Here is a 15,134-nt window from a genome sequence, read left to right as displayed (position 1 = left end):
TTTAACAGGGAAAAAAAATGTTACAAACCTTAGGAAAAGCAACTGAGGAGGGATCCCATTTCCAGATGTGCAACAGATGTCGTGTGTACAGAACAGATCAACATAATAAATTCACAGTAATCCATATGAGAAATTGATACATGAATAGAGGGAGAGACAGAGAGAGATGCAGGGCAGACACTAATGACAATAGCTACAATAACATTGAATTAGTAGTAGTAATAATAATAATAATAATAATAATAATAATAGTAGTAATTTGGTAGCATTTATGTTATAAGTAAATATTAATATATGACAGTGTATGTATGTGACAATAATGATTATATGTGTACAATAATAGTAGAAGTATGATAATAATAATAGCAGTAGCAGTCAGCATCAGGCAGGACCATGACAGCAGTGTAACCACGACCCACAATCCATGTGTAGCTGCGGAGTGGAGCACAAAGGCTCTGGAGAAGAAGTTAGTGACATGCAGTAATAGGACATGAATGTTAGCAAATGAAGAACCAATTTTCAGAATCTTAGAGAGAGAGAAGGGGCTCAGTGTATTATAGGAGGTCCACTGGCAGACTAGGCCTAAGTCAGCCTAACTAGGGGCTGGTACAGGGCAAGCCTGAGCCAGCCCTAACTATAAGCTTTATCAAAGAAGAAAGTCTTAAGTCTAGTCTTAAATGTGGAGACGGTGTCTGCCTCCCGGACCGTAACAAGAAGATGATTCCACAGTAGAGGAGCCTGATAGCTGAAGGCTCTGGCTCCTCTTCTACTTTTGGAGACTTTAGGGACCACGAGTAACCCTGCATTCTCAGCGTGCAGAGTTCTGGTGGGATAATATGGCACTATGAGCTCTCTAAGATATGACGGAGCTTGACCATTTAGAGCTTTATAAGTTAACAGTAGGATTTTAAATTCAATTCTGGATTTTACAGGGATCCATTGCAGAGAAGCTAAAACAGGAGAAATATGATCTCGTTTCTTAGTTCCTGTCAGTACACGTGCTGCTGCATTCTGAATTAGAGTTTTTAAAGACTTATTAGAGCTACATGATAATAGGGAATTGCAGTAATGCAGCGTTGAGGTAACAAATGCATGGTCCAGTTTTTCTGCATCTTTTTGAGACTGTATATGCCTTTCGTTGTCTAAACCTAAGGAAGTAAACCTAGAAACAGAGGTTTTTACCTACATTCTAAGTTTATTTTAAAAGGAGACTGCATGCTTTTGAGGAGCAGAAGCTGTACATTTTCTGTGAAATGGGAAGTTTAATTTGAAAAGACACAATGCATGTAACGAGCAGAAATTGACACGCCATCTCTGAGTGTCCAAACCCAATGCTGGAGGGGTACATAGAGCATCATAGCTTGAGTTTGTGTTGAATCCTTGAGAATGTGTTGCAAGGGAACCAGGATGATAGTAACTACTGGGTTGGCCTACAAAAAACATCCATATGGCACTCTATTTAAAGGATAACTTAGGTATTTTTCAACCTGGGCCCTATTTCCCCATGTGTATGTGCGCGTATGATTCATAGGTACAACTTGGTCTAAAACTGGCGGATGCAGGCAGGAGCCGCGAAACAAGCTAAAATGGTAACGGGGGCAAATGCGTCCCGTATAAGTTTGTGCATTAAAAATGCTTTTTTTCGCCACTGACCGGTTCAGATTGCCAGTGTTATCTCTGTAAATAGCATAGTAAACATTTCCCTTACCTCTGGGCTGTGTGTGACGTCATCTCGCGAGAGCTTTGCTCCACTGTGTCTGTAGCTCTCTCTACTCGTAGGACAGCCGTTTTCTTGAGGAAGAGGTGTTTCGGGATTGGATGTCTTCTCTTCTTCGGCTGGCAGTAGTCATCTTGGGAGAAGTGAGCACTGCAGACCCGATGGTCTGCAAGGCGCAGTGGACAGGACTGTTAGCATTCATTTGTAGCACAACTAGCCACAACTTCAGCATCTCGCCGTCCGACAAAGGCAGGCTTTGAAAGCTGTACGGGGTGATGCACGACATCCTGTTCTTGCAATTCGGATAAGCACAAACATGACCCATTGTTTTCAATCGATGCAGTAAAACTCTCAGCTGTACTCCGGGACAACCAGCGCCACTCAGAGCGGTGCTCTGCATGGCTCCTCTGTTTTCTTCCGGCAACAAGCAAAGCTCTCGCAAGATGACGTCACAGCCCAGAGCAAGTAAAGGGTAAGGGAAACGTTTAGTATGCTATATCCAGAGATAGCACTGGCGATCTGAACTGGTCAGTGGCGAAAAAAAGCACTTTTAATGCGCAAACTTATACGGGACACATTTGCCCCCGTTACCGTTTTAGCTCGTTTCGCGGCTCCCGGCTGCATCCGCCTCCCTCAATACTGAAACAATTTTAGAACGAGTTGTACCTATGAATCATACGCACACATACACATGGGGAAATAGGGCCCAGGTTGAAAAATACCGAAGTTATCTTTTAATGTACAGACATTTGGATTATATCTATCTTTTCATCTCTCTGCAAGAATACATAATTCCTCAGTGTGGACCTATTCCTTTAGGCATCGGATTGCACCATGATCCCTTGAAAAACTTGAACTGGCACAATAATCTGGCTTCTTTTCTGTTGCTGTTTTCAGACCAGCACTCGTGTTTGACGTTAAACAAAAAGTTTGAGAGGGCCTCATCTAACTAAAGGGCCAGATAACTTCTTCTCACAAAGACCGTGTTATCCTACAGGACAATCAAAAATAATCAACGCTTAAATCATGAGGTTTCTATCTAAAAGCAGTGATATAAAAGAATGTCCAGAGGTCAGTGTTTAAAGCAGTTGTACTGTAAATAGCTCAGGGACACTGCAGTGAAGGGCTTGTTGGCTCTATCTGGTGTTCACTGAAGGCACTACACGCATCTGCAACCTGAAGCTGCACTCTGAGTAACTGTAGTTGAGTAACTGTTGCTCTATTCAGTGTTCTTCTTTAAGAAGAAGAAAAAGAAATGGACACTGGATGATAAGTGGCTGTTGAAGCAGAGAAGCACTTGAGTGAGCTTGGACTACAAGTTGTGAGTTTGTTTGTTGACATGAAAGCTGGATGGTGGCCCAGGGGAGCCAAGAGTAGTACACATTCAGTAGCCTGACAAAGTTTTTTTTCGTTCTTTCTTGTTGATTTTTTTTTTCACAGTAAAAGCCCCTGGCCACTTTTCAGAAACCTCTTTGACTGTAGAATAACCTCATTCCTTCGTTCATGCCAGGTGTTAGTTGAGTTCATACTGGCAATACTGGTCTGTGTTAAGTTTGTCCCTTGTTACTTTCTTGTGTGCACAGGAAGATTTATTTAGGAGGCATTATAGTCCTATATATTTCAAAAATTGCTACATGTCAAACCATTACTTTCTTCTCACTGAGTCCCTGAATTAAATTCCAAACATGTAGGTGATATTTGAATTATAGTCATTTTCTGACTGTTGCAAATAACTACTGAAAGCTGGAAATCCTTCTACTTGTTGACATCTGTGAACAAAGGACTTGTGTTTACAGCATTTAAATGGGGATTCCCGTGGATCTCAGTGTCCCATGGTTGTGTTAATGCTGGTTGAATACCCTCTAGACAGTTGTTACAAGGTCTGTAAAGACCTTCTATTTATGTTTAAACATCCTTGCTTTTCAGGTCTTGGTGCATATTCCTCATTATATTTAGCTGAGACTTCTTGTGTCTTTATTTCTGTCATGATTTCTGCAGACTTTTGGGCTGTAATTATTGTTAGATACAGTGCGAGTCCACCCAAAGTTCTTGGATGGACTAAAAGCCACTACTATATATTTTGCAGAGTGATTTATTGTAAGTGCTTCATTATTTCCACAAGTAAAGGAACAGATCCATTTGTCTCTCCTGTCTCCTAATACCACAGTTTGGGAGCTGCTCCCTGTTTGTCCATTGCTCCTTCACTCCTTTTCCTCGTCACTATTTTTTTTTTTTCCTTCGCCCCCCCTTCCATCCTTATCCCCCATGAGGACCTCTGCCATTATCTGTTCCCTCAGTTCCTCCTCTCGTCCTCCATCACTGTCTTCTCTCCTCCCCCCACCTCCCGGCCCACTTTCCCGTACGTCTTGCCAGCAGTGTGGCTTTGTGGCTGAACCTCTGAAGCACATGTTGTGTTTGGTGTTTCTGTGTAAAGCACAGCAATGTTCTGTTCCTTCTTTTGTGGCAATGACATCACCCCCAATCTGCCCACATGTTTATCCTGTACCTGAGTCCAAGCCACTTCTCATGAGCTCAAAGTGTGGATGAAATGAACTCCCATTGACACTCCTGCTGACTTTTAATCTGCATTTGTTTTATTTTCAGATTGATCCGTGCCACAAAGCCCTCTGAAAATGCAGTTATTCTGGCTGTTGTGCCACAGAAGTAAGTCTGATTGCGTCTTTTGTAGATTTTGATATCCTCTGTGTTGTTTTGTGGGATTATGCCATAACTTCCTGAAAACTTGGCTTTAAATCTTAAATATTTATCTGTAACATTATCAACAGTTTAAAACCACAAACTAGCATTACCTCAATGAGTTAAAGGGGACCTATTATGCTTTTCATTACTTCCTGTTATATAGCCCATATCATGGTACAGTGTTGGATGTTCATATTAAATATGGCCAAAGTTTAAAAAATAATGAGGTAAACATACAAAAGTAATCCCTAGGAGCAAGATAATGTGTGAATACTGTTTCCAATGTTATTTTCTACCTTTGCTAAAAGCTTACATTAACTTCTGATGGGTTTTTTTCTTTTATATGGTCATCTGCTCCAAGCAGAGCATGTGAGCAGAGCGGGGAGCGGAAGGATTTTGTGTTGAGCGAGGAGCGACTATTTTTTTAAAAGGTGGAGCGGAGCCTTATCTCTCACTCCAATTTCGCTCCGGTCGCTCATGCCCCACTCAGAATGCATCTTTGCACCTGTGCACACCCACACTATTTTCTTTCAAAACTATGGAGTTTACTGTGTACTTCAGAAAAGAAACTGAGAAGAGAAGCAGTGGTACCTTGGAGAACTTGCCCTAACTGCGGGGAGAGGCGAGAGGGCTTCGAAGGTCGGCCGTTTAACCTGGTCCGTCTCCTCCACACTTTGACTTATTTCCACCCTGCCAGCGGTACCGTGTAGAACGGTCCCTAACTGCGGGGAGAGGGCTTCCCCGGAGAATCTACCAAGCTCATGTTTTATTGGTGCCGTAGTATTGTTCCGACCTCTCATTAGTCCAACGTCCCGTTGTTCCGATATGTGATTATTACTGTATTTGTGTACCATAGAGGATCAGCAACGCAACAAAAGTAGGCTACTGGTCGAGATACAAGTGTCATAGAGAGGAGAGAGTGAAACACCATAACCTCCTGTTATTAACTCTGGGGTCGGGGTTGTGTGGGGAGCTCTCCGCGGTGCTGAACGGCTCCCGGCGGGCGTATTTCTACCTTGACCGGCTCTGGGTCAGCTGGGAAAGGCTTGAGGCGAAGCAGGCTCACGGCTTATGTGTTTGCTACTTTCTTTTTCATTTTAACCCACACCATGATCTTTTCCTGACCCTAACCAAGTGGTTTTTATGCCTAAACCTAACCAGACCTTAACCACAGGGCATCATGATGATTTCAGAACAACAGGACTTCGGAACAATGGGTTTAATATGGTCGGAACAATGGGATGTCGGACCAATGGACTGTCGGAAAAAAAATTTTTGTGAATAGAAGATTACAGGTTAGGGTAGTACGACGCAGTTTTTTTGAGCGGAATGGTGAGCGAGTGGAGCGGGATAAAATTTATGATGGAGCTGAGCGAAGAATGCGCAGAACCAAGCAGAGCGGACGAGCGCCGCAAAGTGACAGGTCTGCGAGCGAGGAGCGGAAATTTTCACCCGCTCCGCTCCACTCACATGCTCTGGCTCCAAGCACACAACTGCGAGTGTGTGCATTACGTAGCCTACACTGCTACATGTAGCTAAATGCTAATGCCAGGGAATATGTGAACTTGGTTGCAGATGTTGTTATTTTCTCCCTGATTTTAGATCATATTCCCGCAGGAACATGTCCAGTTGTTTTTGGAAGCTGTTAGTGGTGACTTTAAGTGGGACAAAGTGCTGCTTTACTCCTTTACGGTCATTCGCCTGGCTCCAAGTACGCTGCATTGGTAATTTAAAACAGGAGAAAGTGCCATTACACGGTTATTCCGTGGCTGTAAGTACACTGCTACATGTAGCTTTATGCTAACATCAGGGCAACATGAAACTCTTTGCTGATGTTGTTAATTTCTTCCCGATATCGCATCGTATTCCTGCTGGAACATGTCCGGTCTGGGTATAGAAGCTTTTACTTGTGTTTTTCAGGGTGGAACATGCAGCTTAACTCTGTAACAGTCACTCTCCAGTTGCAAGTATACTGCTACATCAGCAACACGATTACATATTTCCATGATGTTAGCTACATGCTAACATCATGGAAACATTTAATCTTGTTGCTGATGTTGTTCGTTTCTTCTCAATATTGGATTATATTCCTGCTGGAGCATGTCTGGTTTTGTTTAGAGGCTTTTACCTGTGAATTTTAAGGGGAAAAAGTGTTGCTGTACCCTGTTACGGTCATTCCCCAGCTGCAAGTACACAGCTACATGTAGCTACATGCTAACATCAGGGAACAATATAAACTTATTTGCCAATGCTTTAAACTTCCTACTGACATTAGATCATATTCCTGCTGGAACATGTCTGGTCATGTTTAGAAGCTCTTATTGGTGCCGCTATAGGCTACTCTGTTACAGTCATTCTCCAGCTGCAGTGGTGGCAGAGATGACGAGATACGGAAGACCTGGAAACGCTGTACTATCAGAGCAGACTGTTTTGGGTTGGTTTTTTTGGTTTTTTTTCGGAAGAGGGGTTTAAGGAGAAAGGCACTAAAAAGGAGTGTTTCAGACAGAGGGTGAATACAGGTGTTCCAGCACAAACAGTATGAGGAAAATGAAGTGTTTTTTGACCATTACTGTATATAAACATATTCCAGAGGATATCCAAAATACAAGTATGTACCTGAATGTTAGCATAATAGGTCCCCTTTAATACAAACTCAAAACCTCCTCCATGTTTACCTGCTGTCTTTACAAATTCAGTGTAATGTCCATCAGTTCAGCAGGAGCCATGTCAGACGCTCCACTGATCAGTGTTAACCATGAATGAAACTCAACACTTACTCCAGAATTTTCATCTCAACACTGTAAATAACCCACTAACTTCTCATAAGAGTTTGATACAGATGTTGCTGAATTCTGATTGTTGCATGGATGTATATGACATCGTTTTTTTTCTGACTGAACTATAGAACTAAAAGGGAAGAGCAGAGAGGAAAAAAGAAAACAGAAATCTGCCATTTGAAATAACTTTGGCAGAAGTTCATGGCCTTTAATCTACATTTATATATAAGTGTGGACCACTACAAGTATGTGTCTGATGAATGATTGTGGTTGCAGATGGTAATGATTCTTTTCTGCCTATAGGCCGGCTGACCAGGAGGAGCCATCTGTTCTTCCTCTCCTCTGTGCAGGATTCAGCAGAGTACGTCTGAAATAACTTGCCTCGCTTGTGACTGTGTGGTTATAGCAGATTGAATGTGTTATCCCTGTCTCTGATAGATGCTTTTTATTGAGCATCTAAGAGACTTCAGACACTAAAAGAGCAGCATGTTGCCAGATTTGAAAGAAGCACTTATTGTCAGTGCTATTTGATGGTGTGGAAATGACGTAGGAGGTTACAAAACAAGTTGCTACTGAGTAAATCCTTACTCATTCAATTTTCCACTCCCCTCTTTCTCTCTACCTCCTTCAAACACCACTTAACCTTGTTCGGGCTCCAGAGGTTTGTGGAGAACAGCAGTGTGTCAGCCTGTTTTAATGAACTGATACAGATTGAACATGGAGAGGTGCGCTGCCAGTTCAAACTCAGGTACAGCAGAGGGAAAACTCCTCAATCCATGCAGTAATAAATATAAATACATGCACAGACACATACAACCTGGTGTTGGTACTGAGGATGCTCATCCTGAGATGGTGTTGCTGTAATCATCCACAGGGCTTGTAACTCTGTCTTCACTGCTTTGGAGCACTGTCAAGAGGCTGTGGAGATCACCAGTGAGGACCACATAATACAGGTGGGGATGATACACACACATGTGCAGGCATATATACAGATTTAGAAGGAGCAAGATCTCAACTCTTTGCTTTTGTTCTACATTTCTATTACTGTAAAAATTCCCTTGAAAAGACTAAAACCAACAATGTATCCATGTCTCAGTACTTTCTGACTTCCCCAGCCCGTCTGTGGTGCTCCTGGGGGAGGAAATCTTTCAGTTTTAGTGAAAGGAAAATCATCAGAATTTGAAAATACACCCTCCTCCTGCACCTCGCCGCTCTCTGTCCTAAGCCCCTCCCACCAGACAACCATGAGCATTATGCATGCGCTTCATACAGTAACCCAGTGTTTCCCATACAATCTGGGCTCTAGGTTCGCAGACCGGGCGCGGCGGAGGCACAGCACACCTGCGCTTCGCCAATTGGGTGTGGCCAGGCGGATTTTGCAAGTTTGGCACACCGTGCGCCTGGCGCAGCTACTCCTCTTTCCTACCTCCATCCCTCCTACCTGCGCAAGTCGGAAAGAGGGAGGAGAGAAGGCGTGGAGTGGGTTTTACACACATCACACCAATCAAATGAGCCCCTCTCCTCGCCCTTAAATGCGCCGCGCAAAGGGGTAATGAGAGTTTACTCAATTCGCCATGGCAGCAGCGTCAGACGGCCAAACTTCTCCCAGGAGAAAACTGATGTTTTGGTCCGGGAGGTCCAAGCTCGCAGTGTCCAAATATACGGAACTGCGAGCAGACCTCCACGGGCTGATGATGCAAAGGTAGCCTGGGAGGAGGTCACCACAATTGTAAGTCAATGTTGTGATTCTCTCGTGCGCGCGCTCTCTCTTTCTCTCTCGCAGTCTCACTCTGTTTCTTTTCTTTTGACTTCTCTAAGATGACAGATGCTGAATATATACTCCCTATCTGATGCTGTGGCTGTTTGTGGTTGGCTGAGAGGGATGTGAACTCATTAGTTTGCAGCTGTGTTAATCAAATCAGGTTGGGTTTCCATTACGCGTGCCAAGCGTGCCAAACGTGCCAAACGGTGCCAATCCCCTTTGATCTGACATCAGATGTGACGGGACAGTCGATACAGAGATACATTCATGTGATGATTGCAGATAGTTGCATTGAATAGTGGTTTTGTGGCTATTTATTGCATTGTTAATGTGCCTGATATTCTGGAAACCTGCCTGTGAGGTTTTGGTGACGTGTGCGCACTGTCCACCGGTCAGCCAAACTTCGGCTTACACCGGCTGCGCTCCGCCTGCGCTGACAGTAGACCTGGTTTCAGCTGGCGAGCTTTTAGCGCACCTTCGGCGAAGCCTTTTGGCACGAAACTGTCACTGCGCCAAGCTGGATCTGTCGACACCTCCCCCTGCTGCGCCGCCACACCCATCTCAGCGCACCTCGGTCTGCCAAACTACCAAACTGAGCGCACCTCAGGTTGCGCTGCTCGAAACTAGCTCTGCGCGGGGTTCGCCACCCTGCACCACCCTGCACCACCCTGCGCTGCGCCGGGAAACTAGAGCCCTCTGTCTTTAATCTTTTTGCATTGTAGAGTACTCCCTCTGTTCAACAGACCACAAATGAGAATTAGCTAGTGAGCCACCCCACAGTCCCTCCGCCTCACTCCTCACTGCTCCGGACTGCTTTAGAATAGTGGCAGCAGCTTTGGAGACAAGCTTGCAGTTGGCCAGGTGTCACAGTGGGCTGGTGACCACTGGCTCTATCCTGTGTAACAGCAGCAACAAAAAGTTTGCTGATTCAACAGGAAGTCGGGGCTCCACTGCCCTGGAGCTGGGGTTTATGCTGGCTGGATTGGCTGGAATGGGGGTATGTCCCAGCTGGTCTGTAACAGCAGGGAGTGAGGCAGAGGACGCACCGTGATTCGAGGCTCTAACTAATGTTAGCTACATAAAGAGTAACTTGAAGACACAGCCATGAGCCTTTAGCTCAGGTTAACAGTCTTCCTTTTTTGGGTTGCTTTGCAGTGTAGGCAGTTGTTGCCAGTACTGGAGTAGTAACTTTCTCTGCAGGATTCTCCATGATTGAATCAGACTTTCACTGCAGGGATGTGCACGCTATCTGAATTCGTAGCACAGCCAGTGGGAATGCTGTAAAATGACCTATGATTGGCCAAATTGTCCAATTATGAGCTAGATTGCCTGAAAACAGAGTCAAGCGTAGATGCAGAAATCTAGTTTTCTCTCAGTCCACTTGAATTACAATATGCTTAAAGAGTATTGTGTGTATTATGCCTAATGATGCCAAACTAAAAGTGCCTACCGCAGCTTTAAATATATTTAACAATGGAGCTCTGTGGTTAGTCGGATACATTCATTGTTGGTTTGGTCAATTTCATGGAATTTGTCACCAAGAAGAAACACATAGAATGTTACTTAACTTTAAGAATTCCTGGTTTTGTCTCAGTACGTAAACCCAGCGTTTGAGCGGATGATGGGCTACCACAAGGGGGAGCTAATCGGGAAGGAACTGACCGAACTTCCAAAGAGTGACAAGAACAGAGCTGACCTCCTGGACACCATCAACACTTGTATCAAAAAAGGAAAGGTGAGTCAGAAACATCCATTCATCTACCCACCAGTGAAATGAGACAATGCTGTATCTTTACCTGACTGCTCCATTGTCTCTGAAGGAATGGCAGGGCATTTACTATGCCAGAAAGAAGTCAGGTGACAGTATACAACAACACGTAAAGATCACACCAGTCATCGGCCAAGGAGGGTAAGCTAAGATTAATCAGCCCAAAGTTCTGATTGTTTCTCATTTCTGAGAAGTTATTAGAAATTACTGACACACTCATTTTGCTTCCAACAGGAAGATTCGACATTTTGTAGCCATCAAGAGACCTCATATTGACAACAATAATCAGGTGAGTCAAATGATAATCTAATGTGTTACACAGATAACTGATCCATTTCCTTTCCCTTTATTTTTAGTAATGAGGAAATGCTGTACTCACACCCCTTTTCCACCAAATTAGCTCTGGTTTTTGATCCAGTTCCATTTAGGATTCTTGGAACTTTTGTGCTACCTAGTGACTAGCCCAAGTTTCCTGCAGTTCTGAGCAGAACCATTGTAATCAAGGATGGGTCATCAAAAGAGGGCATTGTACAATGCACAGCGAAAGTGAACAGCAGGACAAGATGGTCAATTATATCAGTAACCCGTAAGCTTTTATTAGTTACGGAAATTTGTTTAATCCAAAAAAACAAAACAAAAAAAGACATCCTCTGTCCAATCGGCAAAATATGTCACACCCGCTGAGGTCCTCATGGTTCACATTTCAGGTCAATGAAAACTTGCTTTTTTTTAATTCCAGCTGGGAACAAACTTTTAAGGTTCTGAGCCAATATCATTTTAATCGAAATGCTTCATATGAATCAAAATTAATTGCAAGATCTGGAACATAACCTGTTTCATGTTAGCGGAAAGGGGGCTTTAGTGATGGTTTTCTTGAGGCCTCCTGAGAACAGTAGAGGTTCTCACAACAAGTCACACAAGAGCCTGACTCTCCAGCCTGAGAAACAGACAAAGCTCATGTTTTATTTGCTCTGATCGATGCATCTAGGCCTCCACCCTTTCAGACAGATTCAACCAAACACAACCATTTATCTAAAATGGGGTTTAAGACAATGACTGACAACTTGCGGAACCTTTCTGTGAATTTCTGTTTCTGCGGAAAGAGGAGCGTCATTGAGGCATTATGAAAAATAACCAAGATGGCTGCAGCTGATGTGGATCTTTCTGTATTACAAGTTGTGGTGGCAAAAAAGGCAGCACTTGTTCACAGACATGTTGATGCTACACTGTCACAGCTCATTTCTGCATGTTTCAGTCTGTTTACATTTGCCTGTTGCACAGCACTATATTTTGTTTCCCTGATTGGTTCTTGATCTACCCCACTGCGTCCACAGTCACTTTGATCTACAGCTGTTGATACTCCTCTTGGAAATTAAAAATGAATCAAGAGGTTCCAGAATAATTAGCATTTGCAGTTTAGTCTGGTAATGTCAGGCTTGACCCTCAAGAATGTCAATAAAGATCTTGATGTTTGATCACTGATTCAGGCAGGTATCTGATGCCAAAAAATTCTAACCTGGATCACTCTTTCTTTGCCTGCGGTGTTTGAGCCCAAATACCGCCTGCACATTAGCAACACTTAAAAATCTTAAACCACTTACTCTCAAATCTGCCCAAAATGTTGATTTGCAGGCTTAAATGATATATCCTTTGTTTACAAATTTACTAGCAGCTGTTTGGAGAAAAAAATGCTGCAACAAAGTATCATTTACAAAAGACTTAGACTTATAAGTCCACTTTTGAAGATTACAGTGAGTTGTTTTTTTTTCTGTTGTGGAGCTTGAACAAATGTCCATCAGCAGTCCTAATGCTTCAACACAGCTTGGCCCAATCAAGCCTGGTGCAGAAATGAATGACTGAGTCCAAACTGGATTGCAAACTCTGCTGGCAGTTAGTGTTACATAAATACTTCAAATGAACTGTAGACTGAAGTGTCAGATTTAAATACTTCAGCGGGATATGTAGCCTCACAGGCTTCCAGCTCTGCTGAGCAGCACACACACTTTACTCCAAAGCAGGTGTGTGTCGCTGCTCTCAGCTGGGTTCCAGGCCAATAACGTCATACTATGCTAAGCTACGGCTAAGCACCAGGATCCCCCGCTTAGGCCTGGGAGGGCTAGCAGCCAGGCGCCAGGGCTATTTATACCCTGAGGCAAAGCTGCACAGAGACTAGCTTTAGCTCGTTGCTCCTTTCATCGTGTGGGCATAAGGTGAGTCAGCCGTTGGCGTCTGCCTGCCAGAGCCAAATGGCATTCATTCCTGCTTGTTGGAATTGGGAATCCTTAGACATGGCAGTGACTGATCCCATTCTGGAAAATTGTCCCCACAACCTGAATCATGCAGCGTCAAACTGAATGGTATTATCAGGGTGTCCCCTTTTTTTAATGCATTTTTTAGCGCACGTTATATGATGCAAAGTGAGAGAAAAAGTATTTGATGACATTTTAAACTGAATCATGTGATGAGGCATGTACTACATCTTTACCAAGACATTATTATCCATCTGACAAGCGAGGCCACAGAGGTCCTTTCAGGATAGTACTGATCTGATACTGTATCCTTGCTTAGGGCATTTTCCTCTGAGCACTTAAAACCACACATTATTCCTCATCCCTTCCCACCCAGACGTTTGGCTGTAGACCACGGTTTCCATTTCATTGTGTTGTTTAGTTAGCAGTATTTGTCTAAGCACTCCAGACTTACAGCAGGTTTAGGGTCAGTTTTGTTTGTCTTTCCCTCTCAATTAAGGGCCATCATAATCTCAACTATTTCCCAGCTTTAGTTGAGTTAATTCAGAAGATGTTTTTGAGCTGTCTGTTTGTGCTTTGCAGCCCAAGAAGCCCATTAAGATGTATCCAGTCAAATCTGGCAACCTTGTATGTCATTAGAAGTGTTTATACTTTCTTAATCCTATTTACTCAGTATGGGACGCACTGGAGACCTGAGAGCAAGGCCACTTAGAAATTCAGAGAGGGAGGCTGTGAAACGAGAAAATGAGCAATTGTGTGAGAGTGACATAAATCCTAAAACTGAAATATGTTGACAAATATTTCAGGGACCACTTTGTCTGCATAAAAATTAAAATTTTAAGATTTTTGTACGTTAAAAAAAGAATAAATATGTTTGGATGTACATATTCATCATTACATAAATGTGCATGTGCACTGTCAGCAAGATGTAAAGGTGCAGTGAGTCACTGGGTGAGGAAAATCTTCTGTAACTGGATTAAACCGGCTCTACTTATCCATATCTACATAACCTCAGTGTGACTAACAGGATGTTCTGTACCAGTTGTCACCTGCATGAAAATATGTTGTTATGAACATGAGGAAAATGTGCTGTATTGGTAAAAGGTTTTTTTTTTTACATTTTATTATATTTGTTAAAGTAATTATCTCTGAGATTTTCATTTGAGTAAATGTTAAGTATTAAGTAATTAGCCTATCTGTCAGGAAAAATCACACACAGGCTTTAACAATCACACACACACCAAAACATATATAGTACATGTACACACATACACACACACACACACATACACACACACACACACACACACACCATCTATGCTGTGATAACCCTTTCATCTCATCAGCTGCAGGCTCATAAAACGAGCTGATATTTACAAATTCACCAGTCTGGTTTCAAGCCTTAGTCTGCCAACAAACACACTTTGATTATTGCTTATCGCCAAAGGTGCTGCCAAATAAAACCAAATGGAGATCTTTGAGATTGCAACTTTATGTATCAGTCTCATGAATTACAAGTGACTGTTCACCCAAAAAATCAAAAATACATATTTATCTCTTACCTGTAGTGCTATTTATCAATCTAGACTGTTTTGGTGTGAGAGTTGGAGATATCAGCCATAGAAATGTCTGCTGTCTCTCCAGTGTAATGGAACTAGATGGCACTCAGCTTGTGGTGCCTTAAAAATTCATTTGAAATACTCAACAACAATGTCTTTTTCCAGAAATCACGACCCAGTTACCCAAGATAATCCACAGAGCTTGTTGTGAGCACTTTCATGTAGGAACTATTTTCTTTCCACCAAATTACGCCTAGCAACCATATCACCGCACAGAAGGAAGCATGCATCTACTGCTAGCTTACCCAAGCTACACTGAGCTACACCTCAGCAGAGGAGGATGCCATTAACGTTGACATCTCATGCTGCCACAAGCCTCTCGTCCATGAGTAGATACATGCTTCCTTCTGCACTGTGATAGGGTTGCTGGGTATAGTTTGGTAGAAAGAAAATAGTTCCCTGAACTGCTCTAAATAAGGTCAGTGGATTATCTTGAGCTACCAGGTCATGAATTCTGGAAAGAGACATTTACAAATTTGTATTTGGTGTCCACTTCTAGTGTTGTGTTTTGGGCTCAGCTCCTCATCTTCTACGCACATTGC

At 43.0% G+C, this 15,134-nt stretch overlaps 1 protein-coding gene across 2 annotated transcripts in view; it reads left to right on the top strand.

Annotated features, from left to right (window-relative positions):
- The window catches only part of pde8b (phosphodiesterase 8B), a 68,575-nt gene that overhangs the window by 32,484 nt on the left and 20,957 nt on the right, over positions 1-15,134 (top strand). For both annotated transcript variants that reach the window (XM_033647738.2, XM_033647740.2), the window contains exons 4-10: positions 4,322-4,381; positions 7,498-7,555; positions 7,854-7,942; positions 8,069-8,147; positions 10,551-10,691; positions 10,777-10,865; positions 10,959-11,013. In XM_033647738.2, the coding sequence (XP_033503629.1) occupies positions 4,322-4,381; positions 7,498-7,555; positions 7,854-7,942; positions 8,069-8,147; positions 10,551-10,691; positions 10,777-10,865; positions 10,959-11,013 (571 nt within the window). The remainder of the gene's footprint in view (positions 1-4,321; positions 4,382-7,497; positions 7,556-7,853; positions 7,943-8,068; positions 8,148-10,550; positions 10,692-10,776; positions 10,866-10,958; positions 11,014-15,134) is intronic.

This window comes from Epinephelus lanceolatus, chromosome 19, assembly GCF_041903045.1.
Source record: "Epinephelus lanceolatus isolate andai-2023 chromosome 19, ASM4190304v1, whole genome shotgun sequence".
In the NCBI taxonomy this organism is placed as follows: domain Eukaryota; kingdom Metazoa; phylum Chordata; class Actinopteri; order Perciformes; family Serranidae; genus Epinephelus; species Epinephelus lanceolatus.
The sequence above is the reverse complement of the archived record's forward strand: the minus strand, read 5'-3'. Positions and strand labels throughout refer to the sequence as shown.